We start from the raw sequence: 27749 nt of genomic DNA, 5'->3' as shown, positions 1-27749 counted from the left end.
ACCCAAGAGGATCCATATGGGATAAAACCAAAGGAAAAAAGACATCACAAGTCTTGCCACTGACAGAACTAGCCACTGCTAGAGAAAAGAGATCAAAATTACATTAATGTAAGCATTTTTCTCCACAGCTCAGCACTTTGAGAGAATATTTTGCTATTACATGCAAAATACATTAGTCCACAGTGGTATTAGAGCTATCACAGGAAGCTGGTATGAGCCAGAAGCGCTAAAGGAGGTGGAGTTACCCATACAACACATGAATGCCTGCTCAAAGGATAGCATGGATAAAAGTTTGGAAGTAAGAGCAGCCTGCATAACAGCCTCAGCAAACCTCCTGACCTGGAATACTTGACTGCTAAGTATCTTAGTGGAGATGAATGTCTGCTCTGTCCTCCTCTGTGAATCCACTTACAGATGACTTATTATTCCTCCTGTTGAGGAGGCTGCAGTCACGTTTTCCTTATCTGGGAAGACTGCAGGGGTCAGCACAGCTGGAGTGCCAGAACCCACTCCCTGGAAAAAACGCCTTCCTGGATCTTTGTCTTGAATTAGTACTACTAGTCTCATTTTAAAGTTACTCTGCTTTGTTCCGAAATAACAATGGTATTTGGAGTTTGGCTCTAAGATGCACTGAGCAGACTGCAAGTAGTTCCTGCCACTCACTCAGCCCTTCTCTTAGCTGTTGTCCTCACTGCACAAGGACAACAGATCTGCCAAGCTGGCTCAAAAAATGCTGCAATTTTCAGCCCCAGGTAAACACAATCCATCAGAACCCTCAATGAAATAAGGCTCAGTCCTGCACCTATGGGCATGAAAAACAGGATGGGAAAAAGCAGGAGGAAGTAGAACACAGCCAGAAAGACCTATCACCTACTCCAGTCTCCTGTAGTGCCTCTACTCCAGCACATGCTCCAGGTAATTGCAATGCAACTGCTGCTCCAGTTCATTTGCAATAGCCTATGGCCTGCACTGAAAGGGCCCTGCTCCTGCCTTACACATTGGTTTTCACTGCTCAAAGGGACATTGAATCTGATTGATGGAGTCAGACCATGGTTGATTCAAAAGTCTCTAAATAGTTTGTAAGGCAGTGTTAACATTTGCAATGTAACATTAGCAGAGTTCCGTCCTGCCAGTCTGAAAGCAACCTAAACAACAAGCAAGAGGAACAGCCTCATGGGTCTAACATGTCACTCCAGTACTTACGTGTCATACTGTGAAGCCACGCCGCAGTTGGCCCTGTGCTTGCTGTAGAATCGGTTCTCCAAATCAATCTTGGTCTCCCCAATCAAATCATCCGATCCAAATAGGTCATGGTCAAATACCGCTACAGTGAGTTCTGATTCCATGGGAAAGGAGACCGTCAGCTCCACAACTCTGGATAGAAGTAGATGGGGAAAAATGTGACTAGCAAAGAAGAAGGAAATGAACCATATGCTCTGTTTTGATCATTTTACACATTTAAGAATTGTATCCCAGCCCAAGGGACTCTGATAGAGATTTCCTTTCCATAAGTTCAGGGTATGAATTTCTGAGGTTGTCTGTTCAAAATAAGAGTTTTTGTTTGGTTGGTTGTTTTTTTTAAAAAAAATTCAAAAGCATATACTCTTGCATAGAGATCCTGCATGGAGAAAGAGTTCTCCAAAGCTCTATTGCTACTTGTCTTCCTGCTTTGGTAAATCAAGCCCTTGAAATTGCTTCCCTCAGCCCAAACACTTATGGCTCCTCTCACAGCCAGACACTGGAGACAAGCTTATGATCTGTGTGTAACAGAACAGGATTCTCCAGACAAAAACAAGTATTGAAGATCCCACATGAGCGGCCACAGTGTGAGCCCTAGATTTGCATTCCCATTCAACACACTAAAAGAAAATCTCCTGCATACTCGCCAAATACAGGATTGAGCTGTTTTGGGATGTATCTCTCCTTCGTGTCCTTGTGCTCTTGCCCCACCGTCACCACCACATAAGGGTCTGCCTTGCCATTGGGGTCTGCTGGAGACAGGTTTGTAGCCTGGAATACACAAGAGGTTCTGCAATATCTGCAGAGAGCAAAGTGCACAGGCCACCCTGCATAGGCCTGAGACCTCCAAGGCCAGTGGTTGGAGCTGGCCAACAGTTGTCCCAGCAAGGAATCTGACATTTGTTGCAGTTAAAAGGCCACCAATGTTTCTAACTGTTATCCTGTCTACTCGCTTCCCAGTTCACTATCTCAAGGCAGATGAGAGAAGCTGAGAAGTACTTAGCCTGAATTTTCAGCAAGCCCTGAAGCTACAACACCTGAGGAACTCTCCATTTCTTTCCATGGACAAGACATGAATGTCAGCTCTTGCCGTAGCTCAGGGCCACTGGGGCCACTGGTCACTTTACCCAAGTGAAAAATGGCAGGAGAGTCTTAGGTAAAGACAGACTTCCAGGTATTACTGCCACCACCACAAGAGACTTACCTTAACAATATAAACTCTTACGAGAACTTTGATGGGTCTGTTCCTTGGAATGCCCTGGGAGATTCTGTGCTCTGTGCCAGCTTCCTCAGTAGGGTAGACATGGAAGGAGCCCTGCAGAAAAGATACCATGGGTAACAACAAGATACAGAAGAAAACATCTTAGAAAACCTCTCATACTGAGAAATCAGAGCCATTGTGCCATGTGAACCACAGGTACCCTGTGCTCATCATGACATCTCTATCCAAAGACACCAAGGTCCACATGGGCTAAGTATTCGCTACTAGTAGGTTATCCTGCAAGCCCTCAGACCACTGTCAACACCAGGAGAACTTAGTATCTCTAAGCACCTGTCTGGATTGCCCAAGGAATGGATTTTTTTTTAAGCAACTTCTTAACTCACATTCTGTAGCTCTATTTTAGGTTCTTCAAAAAGACCCTAAATTATGCTTTTTGTAGAAAAGTTTTACTAATTTTAAAGCAAGTGAAGCTTACTAACAGTTAGCTGAGTACTGAATGTACTCAGGAGCCCCACTAAGACAAGAGTCCCTTGATGCTTTTTGAGAGTAGAAAAATCTAAATCAGGTGCATTTATCCACTAACAAGGGATCTCAGCACATAACTTAGCAGTACCTGACAGTACCCTAACTATACCTCACTGCACATTCACATCACCTTGTCACACCTGCCCTTTCTCAAGGTTTTGCTGGTGTCTGAATGCTGAGATACAGGCTGCCCTAAAGATTTTCTTTCATGTGTGGTACAAACACCATTCAAATGGTATAATACCTTGTACTTCCCCACAAAATGTTCATCCTCATTCCCATCTTCATCCTCATTTGTTCTGCCACGATGGAGGAGAAAGATACAGAGCCAGTCTTCAAAATTATCAAATTCACTTTCCAGCTCGGAGTTGTAGATCTGAAATAAACAGAAAGTCATCTGAGGCCTTTTCCTGGCATTTTAAAAGGAGACTCACACAGACCATCTGCTGGCTGCTTCAACCATGTCACTGGTCCTGTCTTGCCCCAGTATTATTCAGTCATAACATTACATGTTTCTCTCATTCCTCTCATTCTCATGTCCACTTCCAGATGTGTACGAACATCCCAGCTCTTTAATCACAAGTCCCTCTGTTATAAGCCTTGGCTCCGAGGTCCCACTAGCTGTGTCAGAGTCTGGCAAGGATGGAGTTCAGGGCATACTACTGGGTCAGGGTCTCCATCTCAGTACAACACTCAGTGCAGGAAGGTGAGGAGGACAAGGGTAAAAGGTTGGAGTTGATCTGCCACCTCAAACCCACCTGAAGTGTGGCAATGTGTTTCCTCTTGGGTCGAGTTAGTTCAGCTTCAATTACTGCCTCCTCTTCTGCTTCTATGTCAATAGAGGCTGCATTTAAATTTCCTCCATCTGAAAATGGCAAAAGGAGATTGAGAAATATCCTGCTCAGATACCATTTCCTTAAGTGCAGCACCACCTAGGACTATGTAAAGCTTTTGTTATTCTTAGCTCCCGGGAGCACAGAAGAGCTAGGTAGTGCCAGAGAACTCACCTGCATCATTAAGGTCATCATTCTCAGCATCTTCCTCATCACTGTGCATCTGAAACACACACACAAAGAGTTACACCATATTTCAGAGAGCAAATACTTCTCCTTCCAAGCAAACAACTCCTCTAAAGCTTTCCTTCTGGCAGATTTATTAAGATATATCCGAAGATCTATGAACATTAGCATTATTCTGGAGAGCATCCAATGAGTGCCTTAATGACACACTTCGATTACACATCTTTTTTTTTTCTCTCCTCAGCGCTAAAAATCTTGCTGGATTTTTAGTTGAGATTTAGTCTGGCAGAGGGTAAGCAAGGGTTTGAGATTTGTTGCAGACCTGCAGTGCAGGCTACATCACACCCCCATGGCCCACCCTCGGAAGATGCTCAGAGAGTAACCAGTACAGAGCCCTGCAATGCAGCTAAAATCAACAGTCATATTTTCAGGAGTGCCTAAGCAATTCAAGACCCCAGCCCCATTTTTAAAACCATTCAAACCCCTATCCTTAAGGATGTTTCAGCAGCCATTGCTCGCTGAAATCAGACCATTTGGTGCATGATTGATAGCTGACTACCTTAAGTATGTCTGATACATAAAAGCCCATGTCTTACTGCAGACCCACAAGGACTCCCATGGCAATTAGTGGTTTTGAAAACATCTTCCTCAAACCAGTGTGGCCGCTTTTCCATTACGCTGACAACTATCACAAGACATTACCTGGTTACTGAGCTCCTTTAAGGACTCATAGTACTTGGACCACCAGTCCAGTTCTTCCAACTCTGGTTTTTCCTCTTCATATCCACTGTTTTTCTTTATAAGCTTATTGATAGGAATTTTCTTCAAAGGAGCCTTAAAAGAAAAAGCAAAGGGCTCAGAGTGAGGAACTGAATACGCAGGACACACACACCCCATACACTAGTGGCTGCACTATTGCTTGAGAACTCCCACCAGAGACTCAGCTTTTGCTCAGAGCACAGGAGATATAAAATTACTTGTAGCCTTAGGTTTGGACTTTGCTCTCAAAGCAGCAGCATTCACTGCAGAAAGCAACACCGTTCTTCTCCCTGTGCTACAGTCCAGAAACACATCAATGGTAAGAAGCAGCAAAAGTGGATGTGAAGCTCTTCCATGAGATAGGCGGGGAAAGAGAAGTATTTGGGCCCAGAGCAAAAAAACAGTTCTCAAAACTTAGCTTTGAACTTCTGAACTTTATTCTTTGTTTGTTAAACTTCAGTTTAGGTTTCCAAACTTCAAAATTTGGCAGGCTCAACACACCACTCACCTTCACAAGACTCAGAGGGAGAGTGCTGGGACGTGGGTCACCAGCTTGAGAGGGCAGTGGCCGGGACAAGACTTTCTGAGCTGAAATAGAGAGTGAGAGCTTCACATTCCCATGCATTTATTTCTGCTCACTGCTTCTTATTCCTAGACCTGTTATTAATCCACAGGAAAACCTTCCCTCCTACCCCTCACTACAGTGCAGTTGCTTTTACAGTTTTTGTTAACAGAGTCTGACAAAAGATTATTGGAAATCCAAGTACAGTGCTGAGATGCAACCATTGCCATCCATATTCCTGTTGTTAGCTTCCAAGAACTTTGATTTATGAGCTATAACTTCTGCATTCAGAAATCACCACAGATCAGTCCTTTGCTTCTTCCTCTTCATGCCATGCTTATTTACACGCTCTCAGACCAGGAGCTCTAGCTGTTGCTACCCGTGACCTGTTTATAGACTCCATTATTCAACAAAAAGTCTTTGACCAAGTGTGTGAGAGAACTGGAAACCTTCAACTCTAGTGGACCAGCTCACACTCTCTAAAGCTTCATGGAGGTATCACTGGGAACTGCTCTCTAACCTGGTTACACAGAAGGTTGACATAGATGATTACAACAGTCTTTCTCGGTCTGAACATCCCTAGACAATATTTTACCCCTGTGTGACCTTTATGTCTAATACCTAACCCCCAGCTAAATGACTTGCTGGTCTGAGACATCTCCATGAGCTGTGCCCTTTTCTCTGGTTTCTGCATATACGAGACAAATAGTACTTAGGAAAGAATCATGAAGAAACGTCATGTCCATAGGTTGGAGTAGTGTCCATGTGATGGGGAGGCAAATAATAAGGTAAAGTTAGAGAAAAAAGTCACACCACCCCAAGCCCCAAAGGGAGACACCAACTTACCCTTAACTTTATTGTTTGGCTTCAGACACCCCCAAAAAAAATGCTGTAGACCTATTCACAGTGAGGAGCACAATCCACCTCTAACCCTGCTCCTGTCACATGCTTTTGCTGGGTATTTTGCATCTCTCAGACTAGGCCTTTAATACTTGTCCTAAACATGAGAGTTTTTTCACTAAGCAGCTTACCTTTGGGTTCATCTTCCAGCGCCTCCTCGAGTTCTCTGGGAGAGAATTTCATCACGTTGGACACAATGTGGGTCCCCACCAGCACAGTGCGCCCAAAAGCACGCTTTTCCACTACAAAGATGCTGAGGGGAGGGTGAAGGTAGACCTGCTCTGGGAGCTCCTGCAGAAGAACCACATGGAGGATTTGTAGGAACAAGGTCAATACTCACTGTGGCCATGTTGCAACTGAGAGGTCTGACAGAACCTCATGGCTCTTCCCTAAAACCAGCACTTCACTGGTGAAGGACCAGAGCTAAGGCAGCTCTGAATGGACAGTTTCACAAATGTTTTGATCCACAGCTGACCCATCTGGCCCTAAGAGAAGGAAGCCACTGGGAGAGCACAAACCTGGAGGCAGCTCCCTTCAGTACCCTTGCCCTGCACGGGCAAACTGTGCACAGGGTCAGCCAATGCCATTCTCACTCACCACGTCCATGTACTTGACCAGCTCAGTGAAGTTGGAGTTCTCTTTGTAGGCAATGATAACTTCTGACTCCACTTTTTTCCCAGCACATTCGATGATCACCTGAGGTTGATCTACCTCGAACAAGTTCACTCGCTTCAGGTCCCGTAGGCCCCAGAACAGGATCTGAAGCACACAGAGCTGTTCAGCCACTCCAGATGGGGCAGGCTATGTGGTCTGCACCCCTGTCCAGCAATGTCATGATGCCAGGTTCCTCCAGCCTGCTGCCAACCCATCTGCCCCACTTGACATGGATTCCCAGAGAGACAGAAAGCTGCACCTCATGACAACCTGTCCACCCAGAATCCAAGCTCATGCTGTGGGATAACTACAAGAGTTCTGGCACTAGAAAGGTTTCAACCTCATGTCAAGCACCCTCCGTATCTAGCACCTGCTCTGACCTCAGAGGCACATTTGAGTCCCAAGCCCCCGGCTCTGTCCCCAAGCACTGCTGTCTGTGCAGGGGGGACAGCTCAGCTCAGCTGAGAGCCAGTCTGGCAGAAAGTGGCACACCTCTATGCGAAACTCCTTCAACACCGGGCGGATGCCCTCAGGGATGATGAACCGTCCAGTTCGGGGGTCTCCCAGGAAGCCAGGTTCCTTGGGCTCCACGTCTTCAGGCACTGCTGGCTGAACAGATAGAGCCAGGACACACAAAACCATGAAAGCTGTTTCTACTCCCTGCCGTGTCCTCCTTCCCCTAGTGCCCAAGGCTCTGCCTATGCATTCTCCTTTCAAGTGAAAGCCAGATAGGGCTTTCAACAGAGATTCTTCCACTTGGCCTCATGTAACCAGCATCTCACCCTGAATAGCTCTTCCAGGGAAGCTACCAACAGTATATAGCTTCCTAGAAGTCTGTTACCTCCAAATAGCCACTGTAATCCAATTCAATCAACTCAAAAGTGGCGATGAGCTCCCCTGCTGCTTTGGTTCCTTTGTAGAAATCGAAGAACTGCAGGGCAGGTTTGCTGTATGGTTCGTCAAGCAGCTTCACCTGAGGGATGGCAAATGCCTGGCCAAGGAACTCAGAGGAGCCCTGCCAGAAAGGAGAGAGAAGGTCAAAGTAGCCCTGCATTATATCGCCACATCAGAAAAAAAAAATCACTGCTAATTCCAGCTACCTGGGGCAACAGAAGACCTTTCTTTCACCCTTACAGTCCTCTGTTTTGACTGTCTCTGCTCCATCCAGAGCCAGGAGCAGATGGGAAGTGACTGCAGGAACAACTCTTAATTCACAGTCATCTCTGTGGAGAACGGGGCGAATGGGCTGAAATCACACACCAGAGAACTTCAAAGCTAGACCAGGTTGCTCGGATGACTTTTAGTTGAGGTCTGAATGTCCTCAAGGATGGAGATCCCACAACCTCTCTGGGCCTCTGGCTTGGAGTCTGATCACCCTCAAGATGAAAAATTATTTCTTTATACCAAGCTGTTTTTCCCCTTGTTCCAGTTTGTGCCCATTGCCTGTCATCCTGTCCCTGTATATATCCAAGAAAAGTCTGATTTCCTCTTCTCTACACTTTCCCATCAGGCAGTTGCAGACAGCAAAAAGCTGTCCCTTTCCTCTCCTCTCACCCAGGCTGTACAGACTCAGCTCCCTCAACCTCTCCTGCACATCCAGTGCTCAAGCACCCGTTTGTCTCAGTGGCCTTCACTGAATTCGCTCCCGTATGTCACCATCTGGCTTGCAGAGTGAGCCCACACTGGACTCAATAGAGCTGCTGAACTACACAGGAGAGTTCAGTGTGAGTTATGCCTTTCTCCTGATGAAAATAAAGTCCAGGAGATGAGTGTGACTTCAAAGTACCTATGGAATGGAATGGGGCAAACTGAGGAGAGACAGGAGATGACACCTGGGAGCAGTGGAGGTGTAAGAGCAGCTCCAAGAACTACTCCATCTCCCTGTGGCTATGAGACCTTTTTGACATAATCCTGCCAAGGAAGTGGGTCGTGCCCAAGAGAGAACCCACCACTGCCAGAAGGGCGCAGCGCTTCTCCAGGGGGGAAATCTGAGACCCACTCAGCTCTCACCAGCCCCTGACTCATTTTGCACCCTGACACTTTCACCTCAAGCCCATAGCAAAAGTCTGCAAAAATTCTCAGCCTCAACCATAGTCTTCAAGACTAACCAATCAGCAGGATTCTGGCTAAGTCACAGGGCTCTGTGTGGCTCTGAGTTCCTGCTCACTGAATCCTACAGAGCTCCTCTGCCTTCCCTGTCCTAGAAACAGCAGCAGGATGGAGGCATGGTCATACTTACAAATTTGTGGTGGTTGAAGAGATTGACTATAACAATAGGAGTCTCTGTTTTCAGCTCCTCTCTTTTCCCATCAATAATGAGTTGGTCAAACAAAAGTAGCTCATTCCACATTGGGCTCAGTGTTTCCTCCAAAATCTGCAAGTAGAGATAGGCCTGAGGTTCCACAGCCAGTAGAACCAAATCCAGTTTGCTTTGGAAAGACAGCGAGGAAAACTTGAGCAGATTTCTTCCCCATCAGCCGCACACAGCCAGTGTCTTGCAGAAGGGGAGATGGCAAGAGAACAGTAAGAACAGTCAGGGCTGACTAACACAGGCCAATCAACCTTTGAGACCATGTTCAATGATATATATGTTTTGTCAAATACTTCTTGAGTGTAGTTACACTGCTCAGAACACACAGATGCCTCTACATCTGGAGATATGAGCCTTCCCAGAAGACTGCCACAGCACTGGCTTTCAACATGGAAGTGAGGACATGGTAATTTGTCTCCAAGGGCTGTTAAGGGGTCTCACCCTGGTCGTTTGGCAATAAGTTGAAAATATCACTCTTGCAAATGGATCTGAAAGGCCGTTGTCATCTGCAGGGAGGATCCCTCTAGCCTGATACAGATGGGCTCGAAGTTGGAAGTAGCTGAAGTCTGGTAAGAGAAAAAGGAGAGATCCCCATTGCCTCACCTGCCATCAGCCAGAAAATGAATAAATAAAAGCATGACTCAGTCAGGTGAGAGCAGGCACAACTTGCAAGAGGTGGACACCACTTTTAGAGATAATCGGTGCAGTTCTCACACCAGCATGTCTCAAAAGCTTCAGTCAAGGAAGACAAGCTTAGCAGGCTCCCCAGATTTCCTCAGGAAAGACACGACATGTGAACTGTGTGGTGACCTGCTGTGAGCATCTGCTTTTGGGGAGCACCAACAAATCTCAGCAAATGCCATGGAGTTTGTGTCAGACCTCATGGCCCTGGTGAGCTGTGCAGCACACTCAGTTGGGTAGCACCTTCAGCACCTACAAAGCTCCCCTCCCGTCTGCTGCTCCAGCTGTGAGCCTGGCAAAACATCCTCACCAGAGTAAAATGGACCTGCCTGTCCTGGCCATGCCTTGGAGATGACATGGAGATGATTAACAGGTCACTCTGCTCTCCTGCTTGCATTCAAGCAAACGGCATCGGTGGAGTCTGCACTCACCATCCCTGCTGAGCTGGCTGGGAGGAACGTATGCCGAGAGCTGGGCCATCTCCTGTCCACTCGCTGAGAGATGCTTGAACTCCTCGGGCAACTCCACTGTGCAGTTCTTCGCATATTTGGTCACCCCAAGCCACATGTAGATCTCCAGTTTGGCAAAGATCTCGCCAGCGTGTGAGCCAGGCACCTGTGAGCACAGGAGGCTAAGCAGACTTCCCAGCCTGGCAAGGCCCTGTTCAGACTGCGACCATTGCCACCAGCCAGCAACCATACGCAGAGCACAGGGCAACGGTAGCACAAGAGCTGCATTTCCCTGCAAATGCCAGGAAGGAAGGCTGGAAGTGGGCAGAGAGAAGCAGCATGAAGCAGGCAGGAACACACTATTTTGTTACAAACTCTACCTTCAAAAAGACAGTTTGGATCTTTGCACAGTCCTTGCCTTTCTCCTCCTCGACAACAGAGTAGAGGACGTTCTGTGCAGGAATTCTTGCATACGCTATGCGCTTGTTATTGCTGAGCATCCAGACGAGAACATCGGGGAGGGTACCCTGGGGCTAGAAGGGAGGAAAGGGAAAGCTTCACAGCCGAGGAAGATCACATAGCCAGTCATCTCTCCACTGACATTGACAGCACAAGCCTCCCCCACTTCACAGAGAACAGCTCATTATGCAGCACTTGGGATATCCAGTTGCAAATGATGGTGCCTAACGCTGGACATGGGCTTCTGCATATCTCAGCTCTGCAGTATGGCTCTGCAATAGCTCCCGACCATGGGTCTGGAAATATTTGTGAAACACTTTGTTTTTCATTATAAAACCAAGGCAGGGTGCACCCACTCCCATCCCACCAAGTAGAGTGACAGCCCTGTTAATACTGGAGTAGTAATATTTTCACCCACACCTTTGACAGGGGCCCAACTGCTTATCCAAATTAAGGAAAGGCAATCGTGGTCATTCCCACAGTGTGAGTGCCTAACATAAAGCTGCAGCGTTTGGATTCAAAGGGGGACTTGCAATGAAGCAGACACACAGATGGAAGCAATACCAATAGGTTTTTTTTTTTTTTAATGTGTATATATATCTATATACACACACATACACACTGGATAAAGTTCTCTTCCCACTCTCAGTTCCCCTGTCATTAGTGTTTTGTACTTCTGTGGGGAGCTGTTAAGGCTTCCAGCACAAACTGTGTAGACAATTTCCTACAAACATAGCTCTTTCAGCACAAGAGTAAGCTGTTTTCAGTAGGACAGAGAGGCAACAGGACAAGCTAGAGTCCTCTAAGCAAGTACACACCATAGAAGTGTGATGTGATCTAGGCACAAACTTGCAAATAATTACAAAAGATGCAAGTATTTTAATGACACTGCAATGTCATTAACAGTGGGAGGTGGTTCTTCTCCAGCTCTGGGATCAGCTGCAGCCAGACCCGTGCAGTCTGGAGCCAGGGGACAGCTCCTCTTGACAGTGGCAGAGGCAAAGTCTGGTTTGTGCTGAAGCCTACACTCGCATACCTAAAGGTGTGATACTACTCACCTTGCAGCCATGCAAAGCACAACCTGGGTGACTACAACTGAACTCTTGCTCATAATGATTTAACTTCACTTAGTGGTTGTTGATTTAACTTCACTGTTTTACAATAAACTAAAGCATTTGTTTTTCATAGTTATTTAAAATATAACCAGAGAAACTTTTATCACAGAGAATCCCTGTTATTTTAATGCAACTTTGGGTTTGCAGAACGTGTCCAGCATTGGTTCCTGCTGGGAGTCTAGAGCGCAGGCAAGGCTCTTTTCCCAGGCAGACCACCTGCAGCCCCTCTGTGGGAGCAGGACACCCTGGGAACGGCTGTACCTCTTTAGCCAAGAAACGTAGCTTTGCCAGGATTCTCCTCATCTCCTTAACCTTCTCCTTGATGTTGGTTCGAGTTAGTCGCCTCCTTACACGGAGCCCCTGTTTCGCATATAGGATCTGAACAGAGAGCAAGGACATCATTTGCCTGGCCTTAACCCACGCCTGTCACACTCACATGCCTCATGGGGCTGCCCTGGGAGGTATCCATACACTGACCACATCCATCCTGCTCAATCAGGCCCTTACCTCCATCATGACTCACTTGCTAGCTGCTGAAAATTAATCTTTATGAATCCAGAATGAAGCTTTTAGTTAAGAGTGCCAAGAACCAAAGACTCCACTGAGTTATTATCTCTGCTGATATCAGTCAGTAATAGAAGTCCATAAATGCTCATTTGGAGCAGAGAGGCATATAAAGAAAAATTTTTTCAGAAGATAGTGCCTGGATATTCTGGGGGAAGCTATATTACTCTGAACAGGGGTGGGAGATACTACAGTAAAAGCCTATGACTGACACTGTGGGTCTTAGCTCCAAGTTTCCCTCTTACCATCAGTCCTAAGTCATCCTCCACCCCATTTCCCAGAGCAAGGATCATACTACCTCCCCATCACCACCACGTTTCACAACTTACAATGTTGTGCATGACGTGTTTTGCCCGACATCTGTCAAGGTTGTTTGGATGTGCCATGTTTTTTTTCTCTGCATTGAGGGAATAATGCCTGTAATAAGAAAAGCAGCTCAGGCTCTGCACCCTGCAAACGGCACAGCTCTGTGACCAGACAGTTATGAAAAGTGGAAGAGCAGTCTCAGCTCTTGTCTAAGTGATTTAAGAGAGTGAAGAAAAAGTCCTAATACTTGGGAGAACACCCAGTTCAGGAACATCATGAGACTGCGTTCTGTTCCCACTGTGCTTCTCAGGACCGTGATCTCCTGTCTGAGCTTGCAGAGAATCAGATTGGTTTCCTCCTACTCATCCTCTTCAAGAGGACAAGAGGACAGGCTGTGCACAGTCCAGGCAGGACATGATACAACCTCCTAAACTCAGGATAAGAAATGCTAGGAAAACAGGAACATGCTAACCTGCACCCAGCTACAAATTCCTCCAGCACCTCTCGTAATCTTTCTTCTCCTTTAGCCTTTGGCCTTCTCATGAGATTCTCCACATCATCTAGCCCCTGCTCCTGCAGAGAAAGCACAGGTTTCAGAGGCTGGCTGCAGGGTTAGAGTGAAGTATGTAAAAGACAAGGATGTCTCAAGCCAGCATTTCACTCATGCTGCAAGAGAAGCCAGCACAATGGGAAGCACTGCGTCCCAGAGAGCTACCCCATGCCCCGCAAACACTACCAGGCGCTCTGCCAGTTTGACAATCCAGTTGGAATTGCAGAGTCTCCAGGTGTGATCCTCCCAGTAGCTCCACACATACGCGCAGGGTTTCTCATGTGCCATGGGCAGGCAACTGTAGGACCTAAGGGTAGCAGGCACGGGAAGTTACAGGTGCTGTTTGTGAGGTGGGACAACAGGCACCAAAGCACGCCCATCCTTTCTCCTCCCTGGTACTGAGCTCCTGGGATGCAGACTGTTTATCAGAAACAGGACTTCTACCATCAGTGCAGACCCAAGACCCTGTCCTTGGCCACCTGCAGACCATATGGCCCATAGGGCTAATGGGCAATGGCAGTCAGCTAGGCCTTACCAAGCTGCAGGGTGGTAGAGAGGAGAAACACCTACACAGCACTTGGATTACTGAGCAGCCCGCTAATAATATGTGGAGCAACAAGCCTGGGAAGCCTTCAGTAGCAGGCCATGCCAGAGAGAAGATGAAGTCTCACCTATCATACTCCATAGGTTCTGGTCTCTGACTTATTGTCACTGATTTGTTTCGTGCTGCTGAAGTGGGGACCAGGACTTCAACATCCAGTTCACTGTCTGAACTCTGGTCCAGCAGTGATTGTTTTTCTTCTCTCCTTTCTCCTTTCCCCCCTTTTCTAGGTACTTTAGTCACAACCTCTTCTGCTTTGCCATAGTTTCCTTGAAGACAAGCATTAAGCAATAAACAGGTGAACAGAATCAGTGTTAAACAACAAGCAGTGCACTTGCTACAGCTTGCAAAATCAGAGTGCAATCATCTTGCCAAGTGACGCATATGGGAACAGAAACTGCAGCCTTGCCCCCTCTAACACATAAAGTATCACATGAACAACCCAAAAGTCTGAGAGACGGAATCGCAAAGAGGTTCTTCTACAGGTTTGAGAGTTCCACCAGCTCCACTGAGTGCCCATCAACCTTCCTTCTGCTGGGGCAGCAACAGGCTCTCAGGGAGGTTGCTGTGCTTCAAGCATCTTCCCTCCAGCTCAGCAGGTGGGGTCTGGAACCTGCTCTCCTGCCACTGTCACAGCTCCTCAGCACCACATGCCCACCTCCCATATCTCATCTTCCTCTCCTTTGATTTCTTCTCTTGTCCCAAAGCCAACTGCTTCTCACCACCATGCCTCAGGAGGGCCTTGACCACACACCCCAGACAGGCATTTTATACAAATACTGCAAATCTTCAATCCCAGAAGAAATAGCCAGACTTCAAAGTTCATTAAAACACCATACTCACTCCCAGGCCCCATCCCACCTCCTTCCTGAACTGCTGTTTTTAAAACACACGTTATGCAAGGGCTGCCAGTTTATGCAGTGCTGACCTAGGCTGGCTCAGGGAGATTCACTGTGTTTTCCTGAACATGGGGTGCTAGGGATTACGCACCTATGGATACCTCAAAGCTGACAGGCTTGGAGCCGAGAGAGGAGTCCATCATTGTGGCTTCAAAAAAGGCAGCAAAGAGGAGGAATTCCTCCTTCCTTCCCAATGCGTTCTGAGCAAGGAGACAGGGATCAGAACAACAGCCTCAGCACCATGGCAGGACATCATCTCAGCAGAGCTTGAGAGAGCACCAGGGCATGGCTGGTGGACACAGATAGGGCCACCACTGCTGTGCCAAGTGTGGGCAGGGGCAGCAGCGGGGCTTCCTCAGAGATTTGGGAGGCTGATACTATGGGATGGTTACAGAAACAACACGTTCAGCTTTCGCTCACCTGCCATTCCTGAGCCCGGTGGAGACCCAGAGCTAGCTAACAGCTCACTGGCTCCAGGGGAGGAAAAGTGCATGCTCAAAGGCTGTGTCCTGGGGATTGCACCCACACAAGCAACCTTTCTTGCAGCAGGAAGGTTGCCTACATGGAGATGCTTCAGGTTTGCTTGGGGATGAAGTTTTGGGGCTGCAAATGCAGGCTGGGCCTTGCAGAAGCTCACAGAGCAGTGGATGGCCAGCAATGGGCAGGCAAGGTTTGCTCTGGCACGCTGGTGAGTGATCACAATGCATCTGCAACGTGAGGACTGCATATGCTACAGGTAGGCATGGGTCTGGCCATGTCATTGCAGGGGACTCACCTCAGGGAGCGGATGGAGCTCCTCCACCTCCACAGTGACTTCCCCAGGCTGCTCAGCCTCCAGAGAGCCCCCAGCCTCCTCCTCTCCTTGAAGCTGGATCAGCTCTTTGGCTTTCTCCTTGGATTTTTTACTTTTCTTCTTCAGTTTCAGCTTGCTTAGGGCACCCTTTGTCTTGTCGGCAAGCCTCCCCTCTGCCACACTGGGGCTGCTGAAGATCTCCACCGTGATGGCCATGAGGAGGCGCCCACGGTAGAAGATCCCTTCACCCATACCCTCGTTGAGGTCCTTGTGGATGTCCCGTAGAGCCGAGTTCTGGGGAGAGCCATACAAGTTCACCCAGGCCGGGCCAAATGTGGGGTTAAAGCCTGCAGTGACAGGGCCAGGGTCTAATTTCAGCACAGAGTGCTACTGCAAGAAGAGCTTTTCCCCCAAGATAACCCAGGACAAACAAATGTGAGCATGCTCTGGCCAGACACGCTCCCGTTTTCCACCTCCAGGAGACCAATATGGTCTAAACAAAGGGTGCAGAGCACAGGGCCAACTACACTGCCCTGACCTAGGGGAACAGCCCTGCCTGCTCTCACCGTTCCTGCCTGGATCCGAGATCTGATGCAAGTCAATGTAATGCGTAGCAAGGGCCACATCACCAACGTTGGCATCATCCAAAACCTGGACTTTTATGTTCTTGGCAAGAGGTGGGAACATCTCGATGAAGCTGATCTGTTCGTTCCATTCAGGCTCAGTGGTGCTGCTCTCCACTGATGTTTCCCCCTGGGAAAGAGGATGTGTGAAAACTGCACAGCCCCAACCAGCGGCAGGAGCAAAGGACCCTCAGAGCCTCTCTGGGAATGGCATGTGCCCCTGCCCTGCCTGTGGAGAGCGCTGGGCGGGCTCTGGACCTCTGACAGGGTCCCTGCTCATGTTCCTAGCTATTGCTCTCCGCACTTCATCAAGGGAAGCTGTAGTGTTGCTGGTGGCTGCACACAGGGCTGGTCTGCACTGTGTGCAGCTCCCTGCAGAGGTAGGGGCCCATAAATAGCTTCTCATCCAGATATTAGTTATCCAACACCACACACCTCAGGAGACTCACAGCAGACTCACCTGCTGACCACAGAATGAGACCTGCACGTATGGATCAATAAAGACTTTTTTCTCCCCTATGATCTTGGAGAATCCGCCCATGATGCCTGCACTCATGCTGGGCAGGCCTTCAGCACGGTAGAGCTTGATGCAGACCCTGGCCCAGGGTCGCTCTGCAGGGACTCTCTTAGGCAACAGCAGGTTCCTAAAAGACAAAAAGATGTTCTGGCTGTTTGGTGGGGTACAGGAAACCTGAAGCTGGGAAATGAAACGCCCCAGCTGGCAGGAGATTTGGATCCTGCCCATTAGAAGGTCTGTTTTCCTGCTCTTCCCCCATCAGAGAGGGCAAAAACAGGGCAAAGAACATAAAGTGAAGAGAAAGATGACTGTTTTTGCTATGTCCATAGAGGATGCCCTGCACTCACCTTTCAATGTCCTCATCCCGGCTGCTGGAGGAGGTGGGAAGGGAACCCACAACATCCCCACGTGCGGTGACGGAGATGTTGCACTTCACAAAGCCTTTCACACCTGCCCGGGTGTCTGTGGGGTCACTGATAACCGCCCACTTCTGAAAAAACCTGTGATCTGACAACAGGGAAGGCAAGGAATTTCCAGCACTAAGATCCAGTTTACCATTTAACACTCAACCTTGTCCCTGAGCATGCAGCCCCAGAGAGCCAGGAGGAAAAGCAAACGCCAGGCCTCATTAAACCAAGGTCTTTCAAGAGAAGGTTTTCACCAGACCCAGCAAAGTTTGGAGGAAATATTGGCTTCAGATGAACCACAGGTTGGGAGCAGGACTCGATGCCAACGGTCATACCTGGCTGGTTGTACACTGTTACAACATCCATTTTGAATGTCCCTATGCATGTTCCCAGGAATGGTATCTTCTTTGAGTGAAAGACCTGCAGACAGCACAAATCCTCCTGAGCACCAAGAGCTATGGATTGCCAAGCAGCAAGTCCAGGCACAACCTTAAGGAGGATGGGACTGCTAAGAAATGCCTGGTCCAACACACAGCTGCAACAGCAGCTGCAAGCTCCTCTTGCACATTGACCCATTTGAACTAGCACATGACCAAACTCTAACCTTGGTTGAGTCCCAACCCAGCTCAGCTGTTCCCACAAAGCCCATCCACCCATAACCATATACTAACACCAGGCCATGGCAAGTTATTGCCATGCTTACTCTCCCAGACCCAGCTAAACCAAAGCTAAACCAAGGATCCACTTTCCCACCTGGGCTGCTTACCCCCATGCCCTACCAGGTCTGCAAGAGCCATGCCCTGCACAAAGCCAGCCTCTCTCCCATAACTGGACCACACTTAGTGTTTGTCAAGCAAAAGAGAACTGCAGCTTTTGACAGAGAGAGCACCAGAGGCCACATGGCAGAAGAGGTACTCGCTGGATTTCAGAAAAGTCTTGTGGAAACTTCAGAAAAGTCTGTGCACTTTGTACTGGGGGGGTGAAGGTTGCTTTTCCCTGCATGCCTGCAAGGGCATTTCAAACTCCCCCTTGCTCCTACAAAACCAATCATTTGCCTTAACCCCATGCAAATGGGAGGCTCCTGGATAAGGGGCAGCAGGGTATTGCCTCTAAAACCAACAGGTAGCAAGACATAGGAAAAAAAAAAATGCCCAGAGGCCCCGTTCAATTGCTGGAAGCCCAGAAAACCAGCATGGTTCCATTCAGCGGGGTGAAACTGCAGGCTTTCTGCCAAGGAAAGACAATTCCCTGAGGGCTTCTAAAACTGACCCCGCATCAGCAGCAGCTGGAGATGCTGTAGGCTTTGCATCCAGCTGACAAGCAATGAGGAAGACTGTTCATCGTTGGTACCCTTGCTCTGCCCAATGCTCCCAACATCTACAGGCAGAAGCAGAGGTCTGCACCACTTACCCAAGGAAGGACAAACAGAAAGTCATGCTTACCGAAATCTCTATGAGCCTGTGGAATAAAATTTCCCTTGGCTCATGGAATTCAAACAAAAAATACTGAAAGAGAAAAGAGAAAGAGTTAAACTCATTCTCCTGAGGTGGCTCTCACAGGAAAGCAGCTGCCTCTGGAGCATTCCCAGCAAAGATGGTCCCTGTCCATCCAGGACATGGACACAGCAAGGCTTGAGCACCTGACTGCAACATGTACCTCGTTGTAGAAGGGGCAGTTTGTTGACTTCTGTGTCGCTGTTTGTCTTTTCTCTTCTCCAACCTTGACCACCACAAAGGGGTTAATGTTCACTCCCACTAGCTTCTGCGCTTCAATGATATTAATCCCAACCTGGGAAAACATAGAAGAAAATCCTCAGCTCCTCATTTCCAGCTGCCTCTTGAGCTTGTGTGAGCAATACCAGTACAAGGGAAGCTTCCACTGCTGCCTCCCTACAGCCAGGCCAAAAAGGCAGAGGACACTCACCCCACCAGGGTGGGATGCTCAGGATAGGTGAGGACACAGTGCTGGAAACTACTACAGACGGCCATGACTAAACAAAACTGGTATTTGAGACCCTTTTTCTTTTCTTTTTTTTTTTTTTTTTTTTTTTGTTTTTTATTTTTTTTTTTTTCTTTTTTCTTTTTCTTTTTTTTTTTTTTTTTTTTTTTTTTTTGAGAGACTTTGTTTTTTTCTGCCAAGCAGAGTTCTTGACACTGACAAGGCAAACAAGGAGATGAAATGCTCAATCCCCAAACCTTTGAAGAGAGTCTCTCCTTCCCTACTAGCGCATTTGTCCCCCCTCAGTTCCCAGTCCCGAGGGGAGGCGAACCCACTGCTTCCATGTGATGGAGTGCCCAGAAAGCATCTCAGAGAAGATGCACTCTGTATCTTCTGTTGATATTTCTCTTTGAAGAAAGAAATCTCCTAGAAATCTCTCTTTTGAAGGGAGAAATCTCAGCTAGATGAACACTGCTGCCAGGACTGCAGTCTAGCTGTCTCGTTTCCTGTGACTGGATACTAAGACCTGGAAGAAATGTTCTCATGCTTGCTCTCAATATAAGCAATTAGATAGTCCCTAAAATGAAGAACAATATCTTCGAGAAAAGGACCATAAGAAACTTAACCCCTCATGAAAGTTTCCTGTTTGGTGGGTAGGACCCAACCTTGAAAAGCAGGAGACTCTAATTTGAGTTCATGTTTTCACAAAAGCAGGGAAAGATTTGAAGCAGCATATGCAGGCTGGGAGACCCGGCCCCAAGTAAGGCAGAAGATGGGACTGAACTTCATATCCAAACCTCACAGTAGTTTCAAATAAACCTGACGGCAGGGCACCGGCCAGACCCACGACACCATTCCAGCCTCCCAAGATCTCCAAGAAAGCCTCCCGCCTACCCCTGGCCCTGTGACCCTCAGCTGTGGCCACAGACATCCTGGGCAGCCCTGGCAAGGCCCTGGCAGCCTGGCAAGCTGTGCCCTGGCACTCTCTGAAGTTGTGCTGCAGCAGTGTTTTACCGTGGCGCCGGGGGTCATCACGCTGATTCCCTCCTCCTGGACATCCACAGCTAAGTATACGGCCCAATATACATTCTGCCCTGGGCTGGCAGATTTTGGAGCCTGATGCAGTCAGTTCAGGAAAAATCTCAGACCTTGCACAAGCAAAAGGCATGTTCATGCTAGAGGTCTTGCCAGGGTATGTGGCAATTGGAGAAGCCCAGGCCAACAGCAGGACACCCAGTGACCAACTGTGGGGCTAGAGAGAGCTGTGAGGACATGTGCCCGGAACTGCAGTACCTGGAAGCTCTGCGGGGTTGGGGTGGCAAAGAGGTCCCATCTGGAGCAATGCCTGGAACGGCTGCACAGAAAAACAATGTGGGTGAGCTGATCCCTTTATCTGAATGGGTTTGGAGAGAACCACCACCAAGGGCAATGACCACAAAACCTGAAATGTATGGTTCCTTCACCCAGGAACAAGAAAACCCCCCACACTTTCTGTCTACCTGACCATCAGATTGAACCTTTCTGACATTTCACGCAATACTAGGAGCTGCCTGGAAATCACCCCAGGATCTAGTGCTTCCCACCCCGAGGCCCAAGCAGAGGCAAGAGAGGAGAGCACAGGACTATTACCTCTTCACAGGGCTGAAGACAATGCCCGAGACTTCCATCTCAGAAACATCATAGAAATCTTCTTCCTCTTCCTCCTCTTCATCGTCGGTCTCCAGGCCTTTCACCAGCTTCCTACCCAGTGCAGCAGCCTTCCTGTCCAGCTCACTGGCTCTCTGCCCCTCGGCTGTCCTGCAAACCCCCCTGCCACATCACTCACCACATCGCCTGCCCCAAGGAGTGGGTTGTTACTCCCCTCCATCCCATTACTGCCTGGGAGGGTTAGCTGATGAACTCAAGTACAGCTACTTACTCTGTCTCCTCAAATCCAGGATTGCAGATAATTAATTCTGAACTGTAAGAAACAACATGCTTTACTGAAAACCAAGCATATCACAGCTTGGTTTTCACTGAAGAAACAGCACAACAGCCACAGCCCTGATCCTGTTGAGTGACATAAGCATCCTCCTAAAGCAGCTGTCCAATTTTCTTTTCCCAAGATCCCAGTACCTGTCTTTCATCTGATAGACAAAATCATCCTCCACCCAGGTTCCAGCTGAGCCATCTGGGGGCTGGTAGCGCAAATCCAGCTCAATATAGATCTAAAATCAGAAAATACAACCGTCTGAGAACTCATAATCGCAAAACACGTGCATAAATGTTGAAGGAAAGGGGAATGGAAACAAGGAAGAAAAAAGAAGTGGTATGCTGGTGGACAGAAGGCAAAGGGAGGAGACTGCTGTTCCAAGAAGAGCCTAATCATACCAAGCTCTCCTTGACTGCCTCCATCAATAGGCTGGTATTAAGCAAACTCCATTTCCAAACCTACAGCCTGCCAAATTCAGGTGTTCCACTGAAGAGAAGCTAAACTCACCTTTCAAAATGTAAAACACACCACAGAGAGGACTCTGAACGCTCTCTGGACACTTCTGCCCAGGAAAGCAGGGAGAGCTTTAACATACATGTGTGTGGAGTGCTCTCTCTGCAGGAGGCACAAGGCAGCTGGAAAGGCACTGAACTAGATTTATCTTTCTCTCCAAATGGCTGGAGGAACGTGGAGAGTGCTAGGCATCAGCAAGGCAGCATGGCATGGACACGTCCTTGACTGGCTTTGTTGCCAGACCCAGGATGGGACATTACAGACCTAGCACATTTCAGGATATCTCCCTTGTGGAGGTCAAGACCCAGGCCAATCACTTTGTTCTGGAGTCATACACCAGGGTCTTGCCATAAAACAGACCTTTTCACAAACGCATCTTCCTGCCAGCCCATCACTGTGCAGAGGGCAGCTCTCACCTTCCCAGTGCAGCGAGGGAGGGAGAGACAGAGATCTGTGTTAGGGATGTTACAGAAGCACAGAGAGAGGCTCCTGCACGCTAGGGCTGTATGTCCAGCACGACACAATTTTGCACTTCCCTTGGGGACTTAGTGCTGCAGAGATCTTATGGTCTTTCCACTTCAAGCAACCTGAATTTCCTAAAGTATTGCACTTGGATTTATTTGTGCATTTGGAATGAGTTAGAAGCAAAACTTCTGCTTCCATTTCCAGATCTGTGCCCGGGAGGAGAAATACACCCTTATTAGAGGGTGAGAGTTTGGGCTTCTGGGTCTCCTAAAAGCTTCCACATACAGGGAAAGAAAAGACGGTGAAAAGAGAAATAGGAAGGCGTGCCCTTTGGGGAACATCTCCCCAGGAGTCATTCCTCCTGCCAGGAAGAGGCCACACCGACCTAGCAGGGGCTCAGTCTGCAGGTGACCAGACCAAGACCAAGCCAATGCGAACACATGGCAATCTCCCAGCAGAGATTAAATCACAGCCGTGGAGAAGGTCACCCACTGGTGGGCTGAAGGGGACCGACTGGCCAGGTTCCCAACTCTACTGGCCTTAGGAATCGGGAAGCACAGCAAGGATGGGTCCGGGGTCTACAACATCCCCAGACCGTGCTGGGCATCAACCACTGCCTGAACTGGGCAGATTGAAACAGCTGCTTTCCCTCCACAAAATGCCCCTTCCTTCCCAGCTGAGATGTGGGTCTTAACTGCTCTTGGGCAAGAGCCCAGTCCTGCCTCTACCCTTCTGTCCACAGCAGCCCCTGTGCAGCCCAGCCGGGGCGGGGGGACATGCTCCCCGATCCAGGCCGCTCCATGGGGAGCGCTGGTGGCAAAGGAAAGCCATGTCCGCGCAGCTGGTGGCTGTCCCCTCCGGGCTCACCTCCCCTGCGCCCCACACGTCACCACGGGCTGCCCGTGGAAGGGCAATCGAGGGGCGCAGCCCATGGCAGCGTGTCCGGGGTCCGCCACCTCCCTCCTCCTGCCCGTGGCCTGGCACTGAGCCCGGCCTTGTCTGGCTCCAAGCTGGGTTTGTCTGGCTCCTGAGCGGTGCCTGCGCCTCAACTTGGCAGGAAATGGCTCGTTTTATTTGGTGGGTTTGTTTTGCATCAGCACAAAGGGCCCAGTGAGCACCAGCAGGGAGGCAGGAGGGGAGCAGGGACCACGGGGCAGACCCACTCACACAGACTTGGACTGCAGCTCAGGAACTGTCATTAAACCTTTAGGTTAGCACCGAGGTTTAACCCAAAACCTCCGTGGGAGCTTCCTGTCACTTTCAGCCTCAAACTGTTGGCTCCTTACCTCCGTCAGGAACCATGGACATTCACACAGTGTGGGAAGCAGATGAAATATCAAGTCCTACATCTATTACCTAGCCCCAGGGAGGTTTCACCGGGCCTCCTTCTCTCCAGCTGGGCCCCAATCCAGTCTCCAAGGTTCCCCAGACCACGTCAAGCACTTTGGCATGCTCCTAGAGCCACTCCATCCCTGCAGCTGTGCCCGACGGTGTCAAAGCCCACACAAATCCCACCCCAGGTAGTACCTCATGTTCAAAGCATGGCTCTGAATTCCATTTATTCCCAAAGGCATCTGGAACCCTTCAGCCAGGGCTTCCTGCCAAGCCTTTCCAAATGGTGACGCCCCAGGTACGTACACCCAACAAGAGGAGAGACTGAGGGGCGCCCATCCCAAACTGCCTGCAGAGAACTTACACCGGTGACGCTGTGGTTCCTGTCTACGAGGGCCTCTCGGAGGATCAGCCTCCCAGATGTCATCAGATGCTGAAGGCTGAGGACGAGGGTACCAAGAAGCCTGTAACAAAACCACAGACTCTAACAATACGGCATGCAGCAGTAGGGCAGAGCATCAGGATGCTCGGATCCCCTCCAAACGCTGGAGATGGTTTATCCTGCCAGCCGTGATCTTTCCGTGGGAGGTCTGACATCCAAAGTACCCAAGAAGCAGGTCATGCCAAGACGGCCTCCATCCCAATCTAGGGCAGCTGCCTTAGAGCAGCTCAAAGCATTTCTGCCAAACCCATTGGTGATGCAAGGAAAGGCCTGCGCAGAGCCCATCGCTTTGGGCACGAATGAGCTCTCTCCTTCCGCAGAGCTGGAGTAAATCCATGCTTGGACACACCAAGCCAGCAGGGCTGTGGCAACGATTCTCAGGCAAACTGCTACGATGGAGCAGAGGCACCACCTCTCTCCTCATCCCTCCCTCTCTCCTCTCCAGCTTTTCTAGCTCTCTGCTGCTTCAGTGGAAGGACTGTATTCAAAGGCCAGGAGAAGGGCAGGCAGCAGATCGATACAGTGGCTTGGCAACATATTCTTTTCCATCCTTCCACCTGCTCTTTATTTTTGAGAGTCCCCATGCACTGAACAAATGCTTTCAAAATGTCGTGTTTGTCACCTGCCCCAAGCACTGGAGGTCTTTGGGTAGATGCTGTAGATGCTGCCAGTACCTGCTCAGCAGCCATTCCACATCAGAGTCCTTTGGCCAGAGCCATCGGGTCCTAGTGATTTGTTACTGTTTGCTTTATCTATTTGTTCTTAAGTAGTTTCTATTGACATTTCGGTCTGAGATCATTCTTCTGAAATGTCTCCCATAAAGAAAAGGTCCAGTGAATAGTGACACAAAGTTCAGCCACATTTTCTGCTTCCTCCACACACACACTGGCAGGCTTTGGATGGCTTTGCAGAGGTTTGTACTATTAGCTGCTTCTAGAAAGTTGCTCCTGGTGATCTTCAGTTCTCACCTTTCACCTGTTAGAGCTGATGCTCTTCTCTGCTTCCCTTGTGCATATTTTGCATGTCCTGGAAGCAAGTCTTTACTCCATTTCCTATTGCACCACCATTGCTCCACCTGTCACCTGCAATCTTGGGTTTTCCTGGAGGGTTTTTACAACTGCTGGGATAGCTGCTGAGTTCACATCTGTGGTGGCATTTTATATTCTATATAAAGCTTTTATATATGAGCACTTTATATGCTGTCTGATTCTTTAAAAGGTCCTTCATGTTTAAATTTCTCACATGTTAAATCTTATTATCATGGAACTGGGGCTACTCCCCACCTACAGGGATGGTGAGTCTGGGTGCAGGGTGGTCGCAGTTGTAGTGTGGATCTACAGATAAGGGCAGGTCTTCGTGGGTGCAGTTCCTGCCCTCGCAGCTGCTTTGCTTCTGGTGTGGTCCTGAATTATCTTTGTGCCACCAGAAAGCCAGATTTGGATCCTTCTGGAGTTTCCGTTTTTTGTTGGCAAACCATCTTCAATCTATAATTGCATACTACTCTATAGTTGTACTTATACTCTATAGCTTGTATCCTGCTTGTCTTCCTCCCCTAAAGGTTCCAACAAGCCTTTGTCACTCCCCTTTAAAAGCCATTATTTCTTTCCCCCACAATTTGTGTTGTTCTTTCACCCTTCAATGATTCTGAACCTGGATAACCAGCCCCAAGGTGGCCAGGTCCCCCTATACAACCATAAGGACCTACCTATTACTGAAAACCTTGCTGCAGTTGTAAACTTTGATGGATAGCATCTCGCCCATGATGAGCTTCCCATAGTGAGGCCAGCGAAAGAGCTAGAAAAAAACAGATCACAGTGAATTTGCTTCATTTTTGCAGCTTTTGGGAGACAGAACACAGCTAATGGATAAAGCTGAACTATCAGAACGATATGAATTTCCCTCTGGATTAAAGAGCAGGACTGAGCCAATGGCAGGGAGACAGATACTATGAGCTGCCCTGGAGCAGCCCCAGGTCCCTCCCAGCCAGGGGACACAGAGGTGGGACCCTGCAAGTTCAACTTGCCAGAAGATGCAGATCTCTGCTCACTTTCATTTTAGAAACACCGGCCTTTATCAGGTAACTGGAGGCTGTGGCTAAAGCCAACTTTGGACAGGCAAGTTCTAAAATGGAGTGGGGGGGAGGTTGTTACAGCCCTTTCTTCTGGAAGATGAGGCTATCAGGCTAACCAGAGGGAGCTTCACAAGCTCCCAAACGCTTCCTTTTCTGCAAGGCCCAAATTCACTTGGCCTCACTCTCCCCAAGGCTTCCAGCTTGGCCAGGTCTGAATACCTGGTGTAAGGGGGGCAGCACCTTCCTCTGCCCCCGTTCTTCTTCCCACATCTGCAAAGCACTGCCAACCCCAAGACACGCAGCCAGGACTTTGCCCAGCCCCTTGTTTTAACCCAGCATGACCAAGCTCCCAGCTAAGGACTTTCTAGGCCCTGGATGCTGCCTGGGTTGCCTCTCCAGGGCTTTCCATTTCATTGGCATCTGACTCTATCATGAGTTTTAGGTTTCTGGGCAACGGCCACAGGGATGTGGAAGGAGGGTGACACGGCCCAGACAGACCAGCTCACTGCCCCAGCAGATGAAGTTCTGCTGTTGGGCTGATCTGATGGCAGCCCTGGCCCTGTCCACCGCCAGCACCAGCGCCGGCACTGTTCCCAAGCAGGACCAGGTCAGGATGCAGAACCCGCAGAAAGCCAATGTCATCCCAGCCACTGGCAGACGGTTACAGATGATGTCTTGTTCCCAGACACACTCCCCACATTTGGGGGCTTGCTGAACCAGGGAACACAGTGAAAAGCGGCTGCACAAGAGAGGACATTTGTGCTGGCCAGGCCAGATGCTGTGGCTGGGAGCGGGGGAGGACGGGGAGCAAGAGCCCCCTCAGCAGTGCAGAGCAGAGCAGAGCTGCTCGAGAAACCAGAGCTCAGTCACCCGGGAGCTGTGATGCCCCTTGAGGTCCTAGAACTGGCTACGGAGCCAGATGAGGGCATGGAGAGGTGTAAGGAAAAAGGCTGACAGCTTCACCACACATTTCTATACGTGAGGCTCCTGGACTAAGCTGCCGAACCAGGACACACAGACGACGGCGGTTTCTGCAGCCTGCGGATGTTGCTGACCCAGACGTGCCCATGGGCCCTTCCCGGCGGGCAGCCCCCTTGGCCAGGGCCTATCAAGGGAAGCCCTGACCCAGGACTCCAGAAAACCAGGACGGGATTAAAGATTGGGAACAACCACAGCAGCTTGGCAGCCCTGGGGGCTTTCAAACTTTTAGGTGCTTTTAGGTTTCCCTGGTGCCAGGAGAAACATTTCTAGGTGCCCAGGCTGGGACGGGGCTGGTGCTCCAAGACACGGGCTCCATCCTCGGGCCCGTGTGACACCCGCCAGCCCCACGAGCAGCCGCGCTCACCTCTCCGAAGACGGCCTCGGCGCCACAGCGCAGCCTCCTCGTCCTCTGCGTGAAGCCTGTGCAGGGCGAGAGCGCGGGGCGTGAGGGCGGCTGCGCAGCGACGGCGCCAGGGCCGCGCGCAGCCCGCGCCCACCTCGGAAGCTGAGCTGCACCTGCCGCTCGCCGCGGCCCGGCAGCTGCGAGAGCCGCCGCACGGCCACGATCAGCGCCATGGAGCGGCCGCCTGCCCCGCGCGCTGCCCGCGGCCCTGCCCCGGGCCCTGCTCCAGGCCCCGCTCCACGGCCCTGCCCCAGGCCCTGCTCCGCCCGCAGTGACTCAGCCGACTCGCCCGGCAGGTTCTGCTGCTGCCCCCGCTGCTCCTCCACGCCCCCCAAAGTGGCCGCAGGGCCACAGACCGGGCTGCAGGCGCAGGGAGGGTGGCCCGGCTGGCGAGAGCTCTGCGCTTGAGGGGAAGGAGATGGGGAAATGCGCAGGGGAAGAGGCTGCCGTTTCACCGCCGCTTTTCAGCTCAAACTT

General features: G+C 49.6%; 1 protein-coding gene across 1 annotated transcript in view; it reads right to left on the bottom strand.

The window, feature by feature from the left end:
- The window catches only part of LOC112945680 (fer-1-like protein 4), a 34969-nt gene extending 7524 nt beyond the window's left edge, over positions 1-27445 (bottom strand). Inside the window, 36 exon segments of the mRNA XM_026037323.1 lie at positions 1171-1374; positions 1883-2010; positions 2444-2554; positions 3231-3362; positions 3745-3851; positions 3994-4042; positions 4708-4839; positions 5273-5352; positions 6358-6517; positions 6824-6985; positions 7373-7489; positions 7722-7895; positions 9120-9254; positions 9633-9757; positions 10304-10487; positions 10702-10854; positions 12157-12273; positions 12789-12876; positions 13238-13338; positions 13502-13622; positions 13987-14185; positions 14907-15015; positions 15591-15976; positions 16175-16361; positions 16692-16875; positions 17096-17255; positions 17491-17575; positions 18598-18660; positions 18812-18943; positions 20387-20447; positions 20723-20890; positions 21209-21300; positions 23740-23839; positions 25523-25611; positions 27234-27289; positions 27367-27445. Coding sequence (XP_025893108.1) covers positions 1171-1374; positions 1883-2010; positions 2444-2554; positions 3231-3362; positions 3745-3851; positions 3994-4042; positions 4708-4839; positions 5273-5352; positions 6358-6517; positions 6824-6985; positions 7373-7489; positions 7722-7895; positions 9120-9254; positions 9633-9757; positions 10304-10487; positions 10702-10854; positions 12157-12273; positions 12789-12876; positions 13238-13338; positions 13502-13622; positions 13987-14185; positions 14907-15015; positions 15591-15976; positions 16175-16361; positions 16692-16875; positions 17096-17255; positions 17491-17575; positions 18598-18660; positions 18812-18943; positions 20387-20447; positions 20723-20890; positions 21209-21300; positions 23740-23839; positions 25523-25611; positions 27234-27289; positions 27367-27445 — 4730 coding nt within the window.
- Positions 27446-27749: the final 304 nt, after the last annotated feature.

This window comes from Nothoprocta perdicaria, unplaced genomic scaffold (assembly GCF_003342845.1).
Source record: "Nothoprocta perdicaria isolate Ctin4 unplaced genomic scaffold, notPer1 scaffold_196, whole genome shotgun sequence".
In the NCBI taxonomy this organism is placed as follows: domain Eukaryota; kingdom Metazoa; phylum Chordata; class Aves; order Tinamiformes; family Tinamidae; genus Nothoprocta; species Nothoprocta perdicaria.
The sequence above is the reverse complement of the archived record's forward strand: the minus strand, read 5'-3'. Positions and strand labels throughout refer to the sequence as shown.